At 35.3% G+C, this 18,598-nt stretch overlaps 2 protein-coding genes across 2 annotated transcripts; one reads left to right on the top strand and one right to left on the bottom strand.

Annotated features, from left to right (window-relative positions):
* Positions 8,700–11,345, top strand: LOC109235385 (SNF1-related protein kinase regulatory subunit gamma-1-like). Its single transcript, XM_019401468.1, has 5 exons — positions 8,700–8,837; positions 9,077–9,544; positions 9,955–10,221; positions 10,315–10,487; positions 11,022–11,345. The coding sequence occupies exons 1-5, from the start codon at positions 8,700–8,702 to the stop codon at positions 11,302–11,304; spliced, it is 1,329 nt and encodes a 442-aa protein (XP_019257013.1). The 3' UTR covers positions 11,305–11,345.
* LOC109235384 (probable LRR receptor-like serine/threonine-protein kinase At1g14390) lies at positions 12,042–15,795 on the bottom strand. The gene is made up of 7 exons (XM_019401467.1): positions 14,353–15,795; positions 14,137–14,270; positions 13,356–13,599; positions 13,074–13,258; positions 12,957–13,000; positions 12,750–12,861; positions 12,042–12,489 (listed from the first exon to the last, which is right to left on the bottom strand). The coding sequence occupies exons 1-7, from the start codon at positions 15,590–15,592 to the stop codon at positions 12,217–12,219; spliced, it is 2,232 nt and encodes a 743-aa protein (XP_019257012.1). The 5' UTR covers positions 15,593–15,795; the 3' UTR covers positions 12,042–12,216.

Here is an 18,598-nt window from a genome sequence, read left to right as displayed (position 1 = left end):
TATGTCTTCTTCTTTCTTCGGTCTCTGTAAATTCTACTGCATTTCTCTGTAATTGCATATACAATTTCATGCACTACAACATTTTAGGCCTACGACCACCCCGAACAAGTGTGACCTAAACTAGCAAAAAGTGTGGCCTTTGATTAAAGGCCACACTTTTCAACTTTAGGCAACGCTTTATTGGGGTGGCCAAAACAAGCGTAACCTTTGACCTAAGGGCACGCTTTTCAATTGTTGCCTTACCAGCCACGCTTAAAAGCGTGGGCTATTAGATATCAAAGACAACGCTTATTACACCCCATATAAGAACGCTTTTATATCTTACAGCTACACTCGGAAAGTGTGGCATTTGTTATCTTATAGGCCACACTTGTTAAGCGTGGCTCTAAAGGAACACTTACAAAACATAATGTACAAACATATGGTAACACTTTTAAAGCGTGGCAAATTGGCTAGAGTATACAATTTATATTTTAAATCCTTTTTATAAATTTACATTTTGCATAATATCCTGTAATTACAATTATTTCAAGCATATGCATTATTATCACATATTTTGATGATATAAAGAACTAAATTAGCTAATAAGTACCAAAAAATAATAATTCAAATGAATACACATACTAACAAAACAATGAATCAAAATGCCCATTAACAATAAACTTTACAAAAGTGAGTATATTCATATAGTATCATGAATATTAGACATCCTAATTATCCAATAATTCTTCGCATTCACATTAAGATCAAATTGACATTCCGCCACCATTTCCAGTAGCATCACCCATATTATCCTACACATAAAAAAAATTATACTTAGATAGAAATTAAACTTTGATCTTTTGTCAAGAAGAACAAATACTAGGATAACATATAGTAGCACCATGTTTTACATTTTTTTCAGTCACATAAAAAAATGAATAATGAGTAACCATGCAATACATGAATTGCCATGTCGGAGCAACATAGCTAAAAATGCAAAGACTAAAAGACCTTAAATGAAAAAAGAAAATATACTTGCCTATTCAGAGCATAATCAACTCTGACAGCATCAGCTCCATCAAAGCTGAATCCATTTGGTTCAAGACCACACTGTTGTGCTCTCTCTTTGTCATGGTCAACATCAAATACAGTATCATAAAGTCCTATTATATAGAATGCAGAGGTTAATACACTAATTCAGAAGCAAATGAATTGGGATCTGCTAAAATAATAATCAAGTCAATGGCATCAAAAGAAAATTCTAGCGTGTGCAGACAAATATTTATTCTCGCACTTAATTCAAGAAAATGCAATATGCTCCTGTGAATCCAATATACATCAAGTGAATTCCCTACTAAAAGAGAAAACTACAGTTGAAAATTCTGATCGGTAGCATTACACAGACATAGTAGTAGTTGATTTATTGGTGGCTTGCATACCATATGTGAACATCTGCAGTTGCAATGCCACAAGTTGCCTCTAACAATATCTCGACCTTAAATGATCAAGGCTGCCAGATATTCATTCTCACGTTGACTTAAAGGAAATTAAACCAAAACCTCTACACCAAGGTGTTTTCCCCCACTACTTCAATTTAAACACCTCTGAAAANTACCTAGTGATGACTAAAATAAAAAATAAAAAACCAAGCTACTTCAACAAAAATAATAAAGAACAACAATCCATGAGAGAGATGGATATTGTGGGAAACAAAAATGTGACATAGCCATCTCACAGAGGATATCCTAAATGGCCAGATAATTCTCTCGAACAGGCATGGAAACATGTAATTTTGGAACATCAGAGTTAATATAATTTTACATTTAAAACCCTAAAAGAGAGTTTAATCATATAGAAGTAGTAAATGCAATATATAACGATGGCAATAATATTGACCTCTAACAGCACATGAGCAATCATCTGGAAAACAAGCAATCACAGACGCCAAGGAAACATAAACATAGCACTCTCATCGAAGATTTATATTTGAATGATATCGAATGAAGGTTTTCACTTAGCATTATCACATGCGCTTTGCCGAATACGAATTTGTTTCATCTTATCCTTCTCATTAGACTCGTTACCTAGTCCATCAGAATTTACTAATGGCTCATCTGGTCATTCAGAATTCTGAACCCAATTCCGGCAACCTTAACCCATAGATAGAGATTCTCTTCACCAAGTCATAGTAATGAGATCTTATCACTTGGCATCAAATTAAGATCTTTGATTCAGTATATAATGGGTAATCATGAAGCGAAAGAATTGCAGATAGAAACCAGATAGAGACAATAATAGGAAATTATAAAAACACATTCTCCTTTCAACTCAACAAGAATGCTTCCGGAAAAAGTATCAGAACTTGAAACCTAAGCTTGCATTAAGCTCTCCTATATTTTATTTACCCTGCTACCAACCTTGGTCTGCCAGAAAAGATTGACATATTCTCTTTAAACGGAACGCCACCAAAATCTCTTCGCATGATTTTGAGTATGAATGGATAATATCACATTTCTTTACTCTTTTCACATCTTCCTACTAGGAGTATTATTTCAATATAACTCTAGGAACAACATATAGGAACCTGTTCACGCTCTTTTCTCTTGATCTTGTGAGAGTCAACACTGAGTCGCTGATCGGTCCATTCAGGATGAGGAATGGATGGAGATATTACACCTAAACACCAAGATGTTATCTACAAAGTTGCAATACTTTTCCCTTCTCGTAAATCTTTCTAGTCCTGCACTACAAAAGTTCTTTTTTCCCTCTATAGCTTTCTTTTTTCAGACATGGAGCAAGGGGAGGAAATGTGGGAGATAGCAAACGTAACTTGAAACAAAACTTCCATAAGGCTGCATATAACATAAGAAGCCACAGCCTGTTTCACCTAATATATAAATCTAACCACTTTGATAGAGTACAAGGACCAAAAAATTCTGATGAAGAATATAACATTCACAATACAAATTTTAGCTTGATGATGAGTCCTACACCAACTATTAATCAAGCCTATGCCTTAATCATCAGTGATGAAAGTCAAAAGTTTGTTGCTGCTGCTTCAGGACTATTGGGTGCAAATCCAGCCATCTCTACAAATCATTATGATATGGCTATGTATACCAGAACTGGACATGGAGGAAATTAAAAGTTCAAGAAGAACTATAATATCCAATGTGATTTCTGCAAAATGAAAGGACATAGCAAAGAAAATTGTTATAAAATTGTGGGGTACCCCCCTGAGTTCAAGAATATGAAGAAAGAGAGAGTTGGAAATGCAGCATGCAATGTGATGACTGAAAACAATCCACACATCAGGAATACAAGTTACAATGGTTCAACTGATGTCAACTCCCAGGCCAATCAATTTCAAGCATCAGTAAATTCATTCAACCGGATGCTAATGTATACAAATTCAGACATAGGAAAGTTCAATTACAATATGGGACAAGGACCGACTATTCAGCTGAATGAACAAGGGTAACCTCCAATAACAAGTTGGACTTTTTCAAAAAAACAGTATGATCAAATCCTACAGAGAAATTGAATAAAGCTTCAGGAGTAATAGTTCAGACTTCTTCTACAGCTAATGCATCAGCTATTCACACAACTTGTTTAGCTTCTACTAGTCTACAAGAGTGGATAATCGACACTGGTGATATGAATCATATGGTAGATGACACAAGTCTGTTAAACAAAGCCTCCGTTATGCAACCAGAATATCCAAAGAAAGTGTTCCTACCTAATGAAGATATTACACATGTGGCTCACACTGGTTCCAGTAATATCACTAATAGAATCACAGTAACAAATGTGTTTCATGTACCACAGTTCAAGTACAATTTAGTATCAGTCTCTATGATCACCAAAGAACTAAAGTGCTCAGTAGCATTTTTTCCTGCTTTTTGTATTTTTCAGGATCTCTTCAATAGGTAGATGAGAGAGATTGATAGAGAAGACAATGTATTATACATTCTAAGTGGAGACAGTCAACCAGTTAGAATCAGTGATGAAGCCATGTTAGCAGCAAAAGAGCGTCATGTTATCACTGAAATCAAGACAAATGAAGATATAGATCTATGGTATAAAAGATTTGGACATGTATGAGCCTCAGTACTCAAGAAACTACTATCTATAAAGACTGAAATAATAGCTAAAAGAGTAGATAAATGTACTGTGTGTCCATGTGAAAAACAAACAAGGCTTCCTTTTCCAATCAGTAATACAAAAAATTCTGTTTGTTTTGAATTAGTGCATGTTGATTTGCGGGGCCTTACAAAATACCTACAACTAATGGAAATAAATACTTCTTAGCAGTGTTTGATGACTACACTAGATTTACTTGGATATATCTTTTGAAATTGAAGTCTGTTGTGAGCATTACGCTATAGAAGTTTATTGTATTTGTTAGAACCCAGTTTGATAAGCTAATCAAAGTAATCAGAATAGATAATGGTACTGAATTTGTAAATTTAGTATGTGAAACCATGTTTAACAATCTAGAAACTATTCATTAAAAACATGTTCTTACTAACCTCGGAAAAATGGAGTTGCTGAGAGGAAGCACAGGCATATCCTGGAAGTCACAAGGGCAATCAGATTTCAAGCAAACATACGAATCAAATTCTGGGGGCATTGTATTTTAGCTGCAGTTTACTTGATCAATAGACTACCAAGCATAGTCATAAACAATCAGACACCTTATGAGAGGTGTTGAGAGATAGAGCTAGCCTATGCGTTATGGGAAACCAATGCTCCGGGCAAAATAGAGGTGTTTGAAAAAAAGCCTGCTCTAACTCATCTAAGAGAGTTGGGATGTCTAGCTTATACAAAGATAGTCTGGGAACATGAGAAAATGGTGCCAAGATAAAAAATGACATTACATATGGGATATGCAGCTGAACATAAGGGATACTTACTGTATGATCTGGAAAACAGGTTTTTCTTTGTAATTAGAGATGTTTGTTTCAGGGAAGATATATTCCCATTCAAACAACATCAAAGAACATCTACCACCATATTCACTCAACACAACAACTTCCACAAACTTTTCTATGAAATAAGTGGTCAACCACCTACAACTCTAAATCAGAGGATCACTGAAACAACTGAGAATCATGATACTGCTACTCCTGGATTCTTTGACCAACCAGCTGAATTTAATTCAGAAATAGAACTCATGGATCTACCAGATGAATTAAGTCAGTTGGATCAAACCACTGAACTTCAACCACTAACTATGTCATCTTCTATTCAACTACCTCCTACCACTATAATCTCAACAGATCAAGATGGGCTCAGAAAGTCACAAAGGGAAAAAAGGCCACCTCTCTAGCTAAGAGACTTTGTCTCTCAAAACATTCATCAAGACATACCCTATGTATTGTCTAAGTATATTACATATATATCACCTAAATGTCAAGCCTACACTACAGCTATGTCTTCAACCATAGAGCCTACAAGCTACTCAAAGGCTATCAAGGATCTTAGATGGATAGAAGCAATGAAAGGTGAAATTAAAGCATTATAAGACAACCATACATAGGACATAATCAACCTACCAGAAGGCAAACATCCAATAGGATGAAAATGGATCTATAAGATACAGTACAAAGCTTCAGGGGAAATGGAAAGATTCAAAGCCAGGTTAGTAGCAAAGGAATTTAGACAGGGCATTGATTATCAAGAAACTTTTAGCCAGTAGTTAAAATAAAGACAGTTAGAAACAATACTTGCTATTATTGCACAAAAACAGTGGCTTATACATCAAATAGATGTACACAATGCCTTCTATAAGGGGATCTCTACAATTAAATTTACATGCAAATGTCGACTTGTTAAATCCTTATATGGTTTGAAACAAGCTCCGAGACAATGGAATGCTAAGTTAACATAAGCTTTATTGAGGTATGTATTTCAGCAAAGTCAGTTTGATCATTCTCTTTTCTTCAAGAAGACTTCAGAAAGTATCACTGTAGTGTTAGTCTATGTTGATGATATGTTTATCATAGGAGACCGTCTCAACTTGATACAAAATACCAAAACTGCTCTACAGAAGGCTTTCAAAATGTAAGACTTAGGTGAGCTAAAGCATTTCTGAGGCATTGAATTTGCCATGTCCAAACAAGGTATCCTAATGCACCAAAGGAAGTATGCATTAGAACTTATTTCTGAAACTGGACTAGGAGCTGCTAAACCTGCTATCACACCTCTAGATTACAACATAAAGCTCACAACAAAGGAATATGATGATTGTATCAAGATGTCTAAATTAGACCCATTCACTGTTGATAAAGAACTCGAGGATCACACTCCTTATCAAAGACTGATAGGTAAGTTGATGTACATTACCGTGACTCGACCTGGTATATCTTTTAGTATTCAGACTCTCAGTCGGTTCCTTCAAAATCCTAAAAGATCTCACATGGAAGTTGCACTTAGAACTGTAAGATATCTGAAAAAACAGCATGGCCAAGGAATTGTATTATCCAGTATTTTAAAAGTCAATTTCGGGGCGAGCCTTGGGGCGAGGCGCACCAAAAACGCCCCGAGGTGATGGTGTGGGGCGAAAGTATCAAGAGGCATACGCCCGGGCGTTTGAGGGGCATTTTATTCAGTGAGGCGTAAGCCCTAGAGACCTTTTTCAAATTAAAACAAAATTTATTGAATAAGTCCTTCATATAATACCCAAATTCTCGAAATTCAGCTTGGGATTACTCAAAAGTTTTAAAAAGGAACTGAAATGTATTAAATTTAAAAGTCAAGACCTTTTTATTGATTGAAGCCCTAATTCATGGTCTTTCCCAATTATTTATCTTGTTCGCTAGTCTAATAATATCTCCCAAAAGTAACGAATATTCAAAAAAAATTACAAATATAAAGAGAACTCCATTCTCCTTCATAGCAGCAAGTTCAAAGTTCAAATTGCAGGTTAGTCATCCTTTTTGTTCCTCCATATAGAAAACTTTATTCTTTTAGACTCAAGTTACTTGTACTTTTAAGTAGCGTATAATAAATTGTTTTGACTAGTTTTTTGTGGGGATGGAGCACATCTACACACACACACACATATATATTTCACATATTTATAGTTTTCTTCACTTTTTATGCAATTTTACCTATTTATAGATATTTACTGTAATTATATTATTTTATAAAATATTAAAAATAAAATACCTATGGGGCTTACGCCCCGTGCCTCGGGGCGTATGCCTCGCTGAGGCATATGTAAAATGCCTCGCCTTACGCTCACGCCTTTTAAAACACTACTACTATCTAGTAACATCAGCAATTTAGTCATGGGATATTGTGATGCTGATTGGGCTTCCTGCCCACATACAAAATAATTTGTTACAGGTTATATGATTAAAGTTGGAGAATCTTTAGTTTCATGAAAATCTAAGAAGCAAACAACTGTGTCAAGAAGCTCAACAGAGGCAAAATATAGAAGCATTGTTGCCACAGTTGCATAACTAATCCGGATGATTGGCTTATTGAAAGAAGTTGATTTTCAAAGCAAACTACCTATTGATATTTATAGTGATAGCAAAGTTGCTATGCAGATTGCAGCCAATCCAGTATATCATGAGAGAACCGAACATATCGGAATTGATTGTCTCTTCATCTGAGAAAAAAAATACTACAAGAACTTATCACAACTAAGTACATTCCAACCACAGAACCACCGGCTGGCTTCTTAACTATATGGCTCAACAAAGTTCAACATGGATACCTTAGTTTGAATTTATAATGTTTTTGCACTACCTAGCTTGATGGAATGTAAAAAGAAAAGGTATTACATAACAATGAAGAAGGGGTTAGTTTAGTCATTACTTGTTATATCCGTTAATAATAATAAGTTAGTTAGAAGTTAGTTAGGAAGTTTAGTATTAGTTAATTCCTCCCACGGTACCTATAAACTTTATATCTATGACTTGTACTCTCATTTCTTCATTAAGATGAATAACAGAAAGATCTTCTCCTTCCTACTCTATGTCTTCTTCTTTCTTCTATTTCTGTAAATTCTACTACATTTCTTTGTAATTGCGTAAACAATTTCAAATTTTGAGGTACTTGAACATGTTTCGCCCTTGCAATTTTGAGAAAGGAAACTCGACATATTTTTGGATAAATACCTCAATATTAATCAAGTGCACCACTAAAGCTTTCTGAAGCATAGGGGCCAACGGTTAATATTAAATTAATTCTAAGAAATATGTACATAAAATACTTAGTTCACGTTAGGCAATAGATCCGCGTAACCATCCTATAAAAAAGTTGTTTTATTACAAAGTTATTATTTGAAGCCTATTAAACACTACTACAATAAATTGGTCAAATAATCAACTAATTTTTTTCAGGACAAATAACCAACTGAATATTTTCTTTATTGAAAAAAAAAAAAGAAATTGAACCCAGTAGCCAATAAACTCTAATTGCAAGTCCATTGCCACGTCGAGTAAAACCTCACACGTGGCAGAGCTATAGAAACCAGCTAAATAACTGCCAATATTTCTTGGAACTTGGAAGTAACACAAAGTACCATACCACACAATATAAACTTGTCAGTTCTCACACACAGATCTTTCAGACAACAAATGTGTTGCAGAAACAGAGAGGTAAATTCTTGGATTAGGCATTTCTTTTTTCTTTGTCCATTTTATCATTTTCTTTCCAGTTCTTTTAAACCAATTGATCATCTTTGAATATAATGCAGTAAAATGGCACAATCACAAATTACAGAGAAGAGTTCACATCTTGCAAGCTCTGATGCTTACTTTGAGATGGTCCAAAGCAGAAAGAAACTGCCCCATAAATTGCAGGAATCCTTAACAGCTGCATTTGCAAAAATTCCAGGTGTTCCTACATATGTCAGCTTTGAATTAGTTACTCCCTCTGTTTCGTTTTATGTAACCCTATTTCCTTTTTAGTCTTTTCAAAAAAGAATGTTGTACCTTTTAATAATGCATCGTGTCATTGCATGATTAAGACTACAGGTTTTTAAAGTCGTTCTTACTTATTAAATTCCGTATTCATTCACATAATATGAAACTTAGGGGATACTAATAATAGATTATCTTTTCTTGCACCCTGAAAGGTTTCTTGCTACGTCATTCCAGTGATCGAAATAGATGCAGACACTTCAATTAGCAATGCTGTCAAAATTCTTTCTGAATCCAACATTTTATCAGCTCCTGTGAGGAGCTCAGCTGTCCAGGATGGTAATGACTGGAGAGAAAGATACTTGGGAATACTTGACTACTCTGCTATTGTTCTTTGGGTGCTTGAGAATGCAGAGATAGAAGCAGAAGCCCTATTGGCCAATTCAGCCGCAATTGCCGGAGCTCGTGTAAGTGCTGCTGGTACTCTTGGAGCACTAGCATTGAGCAGCACAGCAGGTCCTGCTGTTGCTGCTGGCCTAACTGTTGCAGCAGTTGGTGCAGCCGTAGCAGTTGGTGTTGCTGCAGAAAGAGGAATAGGAAATGATGCTCCAACTGCAGCAGATAAGTTAGGCGAGGACTTCTACAAAGTTATACTTCAAGAAGAACCCTTTATATCAACAATGGTAAGCTGCCCTTGCAAAAAGAATCCCCTTAAGCTTCTAGTGTTTCAGTCGGATAGTTTAATAGACCAAAAGTTCATTAAATATTTAATCAAGTTGAGTACAAGAAATCGTACCCCTGTCATGAACTTCAGTCATTAGTCTGAAATAGGAGTGGCAAATGGGCGGACTAGGTCAAATTTAGGCGGGTCAAAAGGGGTCATGTTAATAGACGGGTCAATGGCCCAATCCACCCAAAGTTTACTTGGGTCAATGGTTCAAGACTGAAATATATTGATTCGTGTGTAATATTGGTCCAAGATGAGCTTAATTGTAGTGACATGGTCAGTATGGACTCATATAGTCGACCCTGACTTGCATAGGATTGAGGCATAGTTGTTGTAGTATGACGACCCGTGCACCTATTTTTGCAGGTGGAGTCAATTGTAAAATCCCACCGCAGGGCACCTTTTGTACCAGTAGCTAAAGATAGTTCTATGTTGACTGTCATGCTGCTGCTATCAAAGTATAGGCTGCGGACTGTACCCGTGATTGAAATGGGAAAGCCATTCCTTAAGAGCTTCATAACTCAATCGGCTGTGATACAGGGCCTCGAAGGATGCAAAGGGAGGGATTGGTTTGACACTACTTCTGCTCTTCCTATATCGGATCTTGGTCTCCCTTACATGTCCCCTGATGAGGTTAGCTATTTCATAGCTAAGGATAGTATTAATCTTTCTGATAATACAGAAAATGACGATGCAAAGTTCGTGATTTTTTCACATATGCACCAGGTTATTAGCATCGGAAGTGATGAACTGATTTTCGAAGCATTTAAGAAAATGAGAGATAACAACATTGGAGGTCTTCCAGTTGTTCAATGGCCAAAAAAGAAGATTGTTGGCAATGTAAGCATAAGAGACATCAGATTCTTGTTACTTAAGCCTGAGCTCTTCTCCAATTTCAGGTATATTTTAGTGTCAACTTTGTTCTTCTTGATATATCTGATCATCTCAAAGATTACTAGAGTCCCCATTTTAGTGAAACTTTCTCATAACTATGTTATGAAATCAGACAGTAATATCCATATAAACTCACACATTAAGTCAATTCTCAATTTTACTATGATGAGAACTAATCATAAGAGTTTCTGAAGAATCCGCCATGATATACCTAATCCATGCATAATATCATGAAAAATGTTGAGTTATCCCACCGATGGTCTTGAAAAATCCTCACATCATGAGCTAGCTTTGGCGGTTAAGTTAGGCCCAATGTCCATTTCTTTATCGATATATTATCAGGTCACCTAAACAACTATGTATAGGTATCCGTCCTTAAAATGTGAGATAACTAGCACAGAAAATAAGACAGGTTACATGTTACAACAAGTTAATATACATTGATCAGTGTATATAAGTTAAAGCCTTATCATAATAGCTCATTCATATTTCCTATCTGTCGCTATAATGGCATTAGAATTTCGCCATCCTGATTGCAGGCAATTGACTGTAGAGGATTTTATGAACACGGTTTCTTCAGCAACCCATGAACCTAGTAAGGTTGCTACACCGATAACATGCAAGCTTGATTCAACTTTTGGTAATGTGATAGACATTCTTGCTTCCATGTCAGTTCACAGGATATATGTCACAGCTGATGAAGATAATGAAGTTATTGGCGTGATTACACTCAGAGATGTCATCTCTTGCTTCATCTTCGAACCACCAAAGTTTTTTGATAACTATTTTGGTTTTTCTGCACAAGAAACGTTGGCGGAATGATGCATCTGCTGGTGAATAAGCAAGATGTGTGTGAGTAGATGCCAAATAAAACACAAGATCCAGCCAGTTTAACATGTTCATGATTTTTCTTTACGTCACTGCAACAGCTTGTTTTTTCTTACTATTCTACTTTAACCGTGTCAACAGACGGTTCTGAAATATCTCGATTTCTTTACAGTGTAGAACCAAGTGTAGTGTGGCGTAATAGTAGGCACTTCTAGGCCCCTTTCCCGCTGCTGGATCACTCCAGTGCTTTCGGGTACTACGGACCCTCTGCCATCCATTGCAGCAAAGCGGTTTCATGGGGTGGGGGGTGGGGGGTGGGGGGGTGCTGAGCTATGACCTATGGCTAACCGTACTTCGAATACATATCTACTCTTGATGTTCCAAGCATACCATGACACACTCGGTGTTCACAACAGATTATATTCATTTACCATGGTTAAGTGAAAAATTGAGGGAAGAATATGTATTAATTAACTATGATTTAGTGATAACAATGTATGAGAAAGTACGGGTAAAATTGTTGCCATGTGACCAGGAGGTCATGGGTTCGAGCCGTGAAAATAGCTTCCAGAAATGAAGGGTAAGGTCGCATACAATAGACCCTTATGATCCGGCCCTTCCACGGACCCTGCACATAGTGGGAACTTAGTACACCGAACTGGCTTTTTAATGTATGAGAAGGCACATTTTGGTACGCATTAAGTTGGTGTAAACACCGGATGCAAGCAAGGTTTCTCCGAGATCCCAGTATAGATTCTCAACTAACAATATATGCTTTGTATACTTGGGGTACTATTCTGATGGAGATAACAAAAACAGTTATTCAGTAAGCTACTGAACTGCGCTATACAGGAGGCATACAAATGACTATAACAAGGTAAAAACAATACCATGCTAGATTTCTAATCAGTAAAACTTATTGCTAAGGTTTCCACTGATTTTCCCACTGAGGTTCCCGCTGAGGTTTCCACTGTTAGTTGCTCCGTCTTGAACCTGAATTGAGTATTGCATATGCCAAAGAACATCTTCAATTGATGGCCTCCTGCTCGGTTCTTTTTCAAGGCAGTTTACTGCAATCTGGACCATAGTTTTCAACGATTCATATGCAAATGTACCGCGAATACAAGGATCTGTTAAATCTCGTAGCTTTGATGGTGACTCCGCTAAGCAAGTCTCCACCTGCATGTCATAGAAGACGCAATTTCGGTTTTGAGGGTGTCAGACGGATTTAAGTTATATACACTGACAGCGTAAAAGATATTTTACACTATCAGTGAATGTAAGCAGGTTAACTATTATTTTTACTAAGTTATCAATTAGTTACCCGACTGTGTACATAATTTTTGTACTATCAGTACATAAAACTTAAACTCGTCTTAAATAGACTAGGCTCACATAGTTCTATGTTTTGAGAGTTATTAGGGTCTTAGTATTGTTACCTGAAGCTTAAGGTCTTCTGTTTCACTTTGGGAGTTGATTGGCCTACCAGTAATAGCCTCTAGTAGAATTGTTCCCAATTGATAGATGTCTTCCTTTTCTGCTTCTTTCGCGCTGAATATGAAGTTTATATTAGTAGGCAATTTGGAAATGATATCAGGAAAACAAAGAAAAAAAGAGAAAACGGAGGTGAAACCGTGAAAGTGTACCTGGTTAACTGGTCCGGTCCAGCAAGAGGACTTTCAGAACCAACCTGTAAAAGTTTTGGATGGTCAATAACGCGTTTTGAGCAAGATTTTCGTATAGTTTGTGATTACTAGCATTACCTTAGAAGGCAAAGATATGTTATAACAGCTTATTCTAGCAGTAAGAGTCTCATCCAACAAAACATTCTCAAGCTTTATATCATTTCCAGTAACTCCTCCAGTGTGCAAATACTGGATTCCTTTTGCAATTCCCATTGTTATTCCCATTCTTTGTGGCCATTTCAATACATCCCTTTTTCTCCAATCTGCCAAAAGAACAAATTCCGGAAAATAAATTCAGCCCTTTATCGTTCAGATTGCAGTTTTAGGGATGCGATTAAAATAATGATAACAATATCTTACCGCTAAGATGATCCTTTAGTGATCCATTGACAACATTTTCAAGCACAATAAATACAGTGCTAGCTGTATTTGGGTGATCTTGGTAAGTGACAACACAATGTCCAAGTACACTAACCAAATGCCTATGTCTTAGCTTTGATATCATCTCCATGTGCTGCTGCAGAATTTGAGGTGAATGCTTCTGCTTCAATTTCAGACATTTCACTAGGACCACTGCTCCATCTCTAAGCCAACCTCTATATAGCTGTCATTAATAAAACACCAATTCCCATATCTCAAAAAACATGTCAAAAAGAAAAGATTGTATTCACCAAGATTTTTGACAAACATATCCATATTACTATATCCGGTCCATATTATCCGTCTTTTAAGGTTTTTGCACACCCCTTAATCTCGCTTAATAAATGCTCAACTAATCGGAGCAGTAAGGGTGAATTAGGAAAAAGATAATAAATGCTTCTTGTTTTCTAAAACGTTGAATAAAGGACAGCTCGGTGCACTAAGCTTCCGCTATGCGCGGGATTCGGGGAAGGGACGGACCACTAGGGTCTATTGTACACAGTATTTCCCTCCATTTCTGTAAGAGGTTGTTTCTACGGCTCGACCCTATGACCTTCTGGTCACATGGCAGCAACTTTACAAGTTACGCCTAGGCTCCCCTTCTTCTCTAAAATGTTGAATATTTTGAAATAAACTCAATTTGACAAATAATATGGATCGGAGATAGTAATATCTCTTCCTATTTTTTCTTTTCATTTTTATAATGAATCAATAATTTTACCTGACCCTGGGAACCTTCTCCAACCAAATTAGTTGGATCAAAATTGTTTGTTGCATCTTCCATTTCCTCAAGAGTGAAAACATGATATGGTGGCAATCCTAATGATGTCAACCTCATTGTCCTCCTTGCATTCCCTGATCAAAATCAAGTTAATAATAATATTGATTAAACTACAATCTAAAATATAAAAATTCAAGATTCATTAAACAAATTTACCTCCATCAACAGTTTTTGAAAGGGTTGAATTCTTCTCAAAAGCAAAGCTATCATTCTTATACCCTTGAACTCTATTTCTTGTAACTTTCTTGACAATGAAAAGTATCAACAATCCAATTGCACTCACTATTACCACAATGCCAACAATTAATCCTATGACAACACCAAGTTTGATTGTAGATTGTTGTTTCTTCTCATCTTGAGTTTTTGGAATAGGTTTAACAGCTAATGCTTGTTTTTCACAAAATGTATGTGGATGTTGATACTTAGTACTACTTGTACTTGACAAACAATTCCAAACATTAATCACTGTCCTGTTTCTTGAACTTGATCCAAGACAAACAGGCAATTTTCCTATCAAAAGATTACTCGAAACATCGACAAAATTAAGCTTATTGCTACAAGAAACACTTGCTGGAAGTGCACCACTTAGTTGATTTTTAGCAACATTAATGGATTGAATTTCTGGCATTGAAAATAGAAATGAAGGGATTGGACCAACAAGTTTATTTGAAGAGAAATCAAGAATTTGCAAATGAGTAAACTTGTTGAGTCCATTAGGAATTTCTGATCTGAAAATATTGTTACTCAAATTGAGTGTAACAATATTATTTCCTATAGATGGAAACTTAGGTCCTAAATGATTGTTACTCAAATCCAATTCTTGAATTGCTACTAACCCTTTCAAATCTGGTACAGATCCATTAAACAAATTTCTAGCTAAAACAAGAGATTTTAGATTCTTGAATTTTACTATTGATGATGGAATATCACCAACAATGAAATTTGAACTAATATTTAGTACCTCAAGTGAGTGAAATCTACTAATTTTGGCAGGTAATGGACCCCATAATCCAAGTGAAACTAATGACAATTTCTTTAAACTTGAAAGTTTAGTAACAACAGTGAAAAATGAATCAATGGAAAATTTACCAGATAAAGCTTGAGGAGTAGAGGATTTTAAAGTTTGAGAAGGGGATTTTTTATTGCCAACAATTGTTAATTCTGTTATATGATTACCAGAACAAGTTATAACAAGAGATGGAGATTTAGGAAGGTAACAAAAATTTGTCCAATTATTCCAACTTTGTAAAACTGGTGGAAATTCAAGATATTGTTGAATTTGGAAAAGGATTCTATTTTCAGCTGGAACTAACTGAGCAGAAGAAGATGGAAATAATAAAAACAAAAACAGACCAAGAAATAAGAGAATGAAAGGAAACTGGGAATTGTTCCTCATTTTCTCTTTTTAGCAGAAAAGAGAAATCAAAGCTATAAAAAAACCTCAAAATACCAACAATTTTTTCAGCTCATAAAAGAGTGAGAACTTTTGTTTAAACTGGCTAGAGAGTTTTGTGGAATGAAATAATTTCAAGAATCCAACAATAGAGTAATGATACACAGATGAAGAAGCTTTAAATGATTACATTAATAAATAATGGAGTACAGATGTGTTGTCTGTAGCTAGTCTTAGTTGTACAACTTTTGTGACAAGGATTCCTTACTATGCCACATCGTGTATTGGTAGTAAAGAATGTGCAGAGAGAGAGAGATGGAGAGAAGAAAAAAGAGTATAGTAATTTTTATACACTAAAACAACATAAAATCTAGTTACCTAAAACATAATTACAAATAGTTATCTATAAAAAACGAATTTAGTAACATGAAAAATAATGTATCTTACACGTGACAATAAATTTAAATACATTGACAGTATAAAAATTAATTATATTGTTAGTTACAAAAGAAGCAGAGGAAGCCCTTGGAACAACGGTAAAATTGTCTCTGTGTGAACTATAGGTTATGGGTTCGAGTCGTGGAAGCAACCACTAATGCTTGTATTAGGGTAGGCCGTTTACGTCACACCCTTGGGATGCAACCCTTTCTCGGACCCTGCGTGAATGTGAGGTGCACCGTATTGCCTTTTTTGTTAGTTATAAAAAGTGCAGTCCATTACATGCAACATTTGTATTTGTAGGATCCGGAGAAAAGTCGCATCCCAAAAGAATATAATATAGACAGCTTAACCTAATACAAATGCCAATGATTAATGATACTATAGTTTGAACCTCTGACTTGTAAGTTATAATGAAAATAACTTTTCATGTTATTCCAAGTCTGCCCTCATACAAATTATTAGTATATATAATTAAGTTAAAGTTCAAATGGTAAGAAAAAAATGTGGAGAGAGAGGGCTGCAATTGAATTGAGGGGAGGGGTCAGAGATGTGAGAGAAAAGAAGGTGAAGTTTCAATGTGAAATTAAGATAACATGGTGAATGGTTGGATCTGTCAGTCGGTGCATATGTACAAAACAATAAAGCCAATGCACATTTCCTGCTCCTGCGGTTAAGGATAGAGCTAAGCTGTGCTCTTTCTTATTAAATTGCAACTTGTTTTTTGTAACGTAGATTGGATTTATATATATTTTTGTGCATGGATGTTAGTATAGCTAAGGATGCCAAAGTCAAAAGTGGCTCTGAAATCAAAACACTTCATATATTGTAGTCCTTAGAGTCCGTTTGGATTGGCTTAAAAAAAGTAGCTTTTCAGCAGAAATAGCTTTTAAGCCAAAAAGCAGTAAGTTGGGATTGCCCAGCTTATTGCTTTTGGCTTGTTTTAAGTAGTTTTTAATTTATTTTAAGCACTTTTTGACTTTGCCAAACACTGAAAAAAGCTAAAAAGAGCTTAAAAGCTTATTTGACCAGCTTAAAAGCCAATCCAAACACCCTCTAACTAGTATTCTACTTGTTTGACTGTTTATACTTAGAACTAACGTTCTTGACTTATGACTTAGTCTATCTTTATTGTCACTTGCCCAAGGGTCCTAGTACAACTCATAATTCTTTGATAACGAGTGGTGGAATGGTAGCTAGCAATAATTGAACCAATTGCCCCAAACCCAATTCTTTCTTTGGACAAATAATTATGAACTTTCAAACTTCACTTCTATAATTTCTGCAAAATATACTTTTGTTCCAAACTCTAGTAAGAGGAAGATTATTTAGAGGGAAAATGAGAAATGGCATATTTATAACTGATAATTGAAAAATAGTCATATTTCATAAGTAATCAAGATTTAGTCACTTTTTCATGTAAAAATAAAATCTAAACAAAAACACCCTTACAACTCCAGAAAAATTCCAGCGTAATGTGCTGGAGTTGGAATTCTTTTACATATAAGATTCAAACATAATATGCTGGATTTCAATAATGTGCTGGAGTTCCTACATAATATGCTAGAAGTTTATACCCAGGAGCTCCATAATCTAGCATATTATGCTGGAACTTTCGTGTGCTGGAGTTTCAACATAATATGCTGGAAGTTTATATGCTGGAGCTAGCTCCATAATCTAGCATATTATGCGGGAACTTTCCGTGTTTCGATAAAACAATGACTATTTTTTAATGACTTTGCAACCACTAGCTATCAATCCGAAAACTAGTTAGCCCATACTATTTTCACGATTATTCCAGTAGGTTGACAATTACCATAAATTTAAGTCATGATGAAGCTTGTATTCAATGTAAATAGTTGAATAGACCAAAATAGGATAGAAAGTTCATATAGCCGAGCTGAACAAGTTTGAGATTGAAATGTAGTTGATTGATATTGAAATTCAGATTAATTTTAAATTTGACACTAGAATAAGCATATTTATGCAAAATTAAAGCTAAAATCCATACATAAATAAAATAAAAATGGATGAAAATATCAACAGTGATGTGCACTTACTAAGTGTGATTCTTTAACCAACAAGGAATTTGAAGTTGACTATATTTTGGCTATGTACATATTTGCTATTGTTTCTTCGAAATATTGTTATTCACGATATTATAACCTCAAACAGAAGCAAACTGTAAAACTCCCAACTTAAAAATAACTTCAATATTGACAAACTACATAGATAGGACATAAAAATTATAAATTTCATGAACTTTATGGGTTTTTAATCAAATGTTCCGAGGATGTCGTACAAATCAATTCTTGATACTGAACAATTAATTTCTTGAGAGACAAAGAAAGAAAACAAGTGTTAGAACATTAATTATTTAGACAAGGGCAGCGGGCCCTTAGGTTGGGGTCGGGCCATGACCATAAGAGTTTTTATGACACCAGAAATATATTCTTTTTTATTTAAAATTTAGGACCATACGATAAAAGACAAAAGAAAATAATCATTTCATAAAAATTTCAGTTACAAAAATCATCCTATCCTCTATCAAGATATTTATTAGGAAGCACA

Source organism: Nicotiana attenuata, chromosome 12, assembly GCF_001879085.1.
Source record: "Nicotiana attenuata strain UT chromosome 12, NIATTr2, whole genome shotgun sequence".
Taxonomy (NCBI): Eukaryota; Viridiplantae; Streptophyta; class Magnoliopsida; order Solanales; family Solanaceae; genus Nicotiana; species Nicotiana attenuata.
Note: the sequence above shows the minus strand (reverse complement) of the source record. Positions and strands in the feature narration are given on the sequence as shown.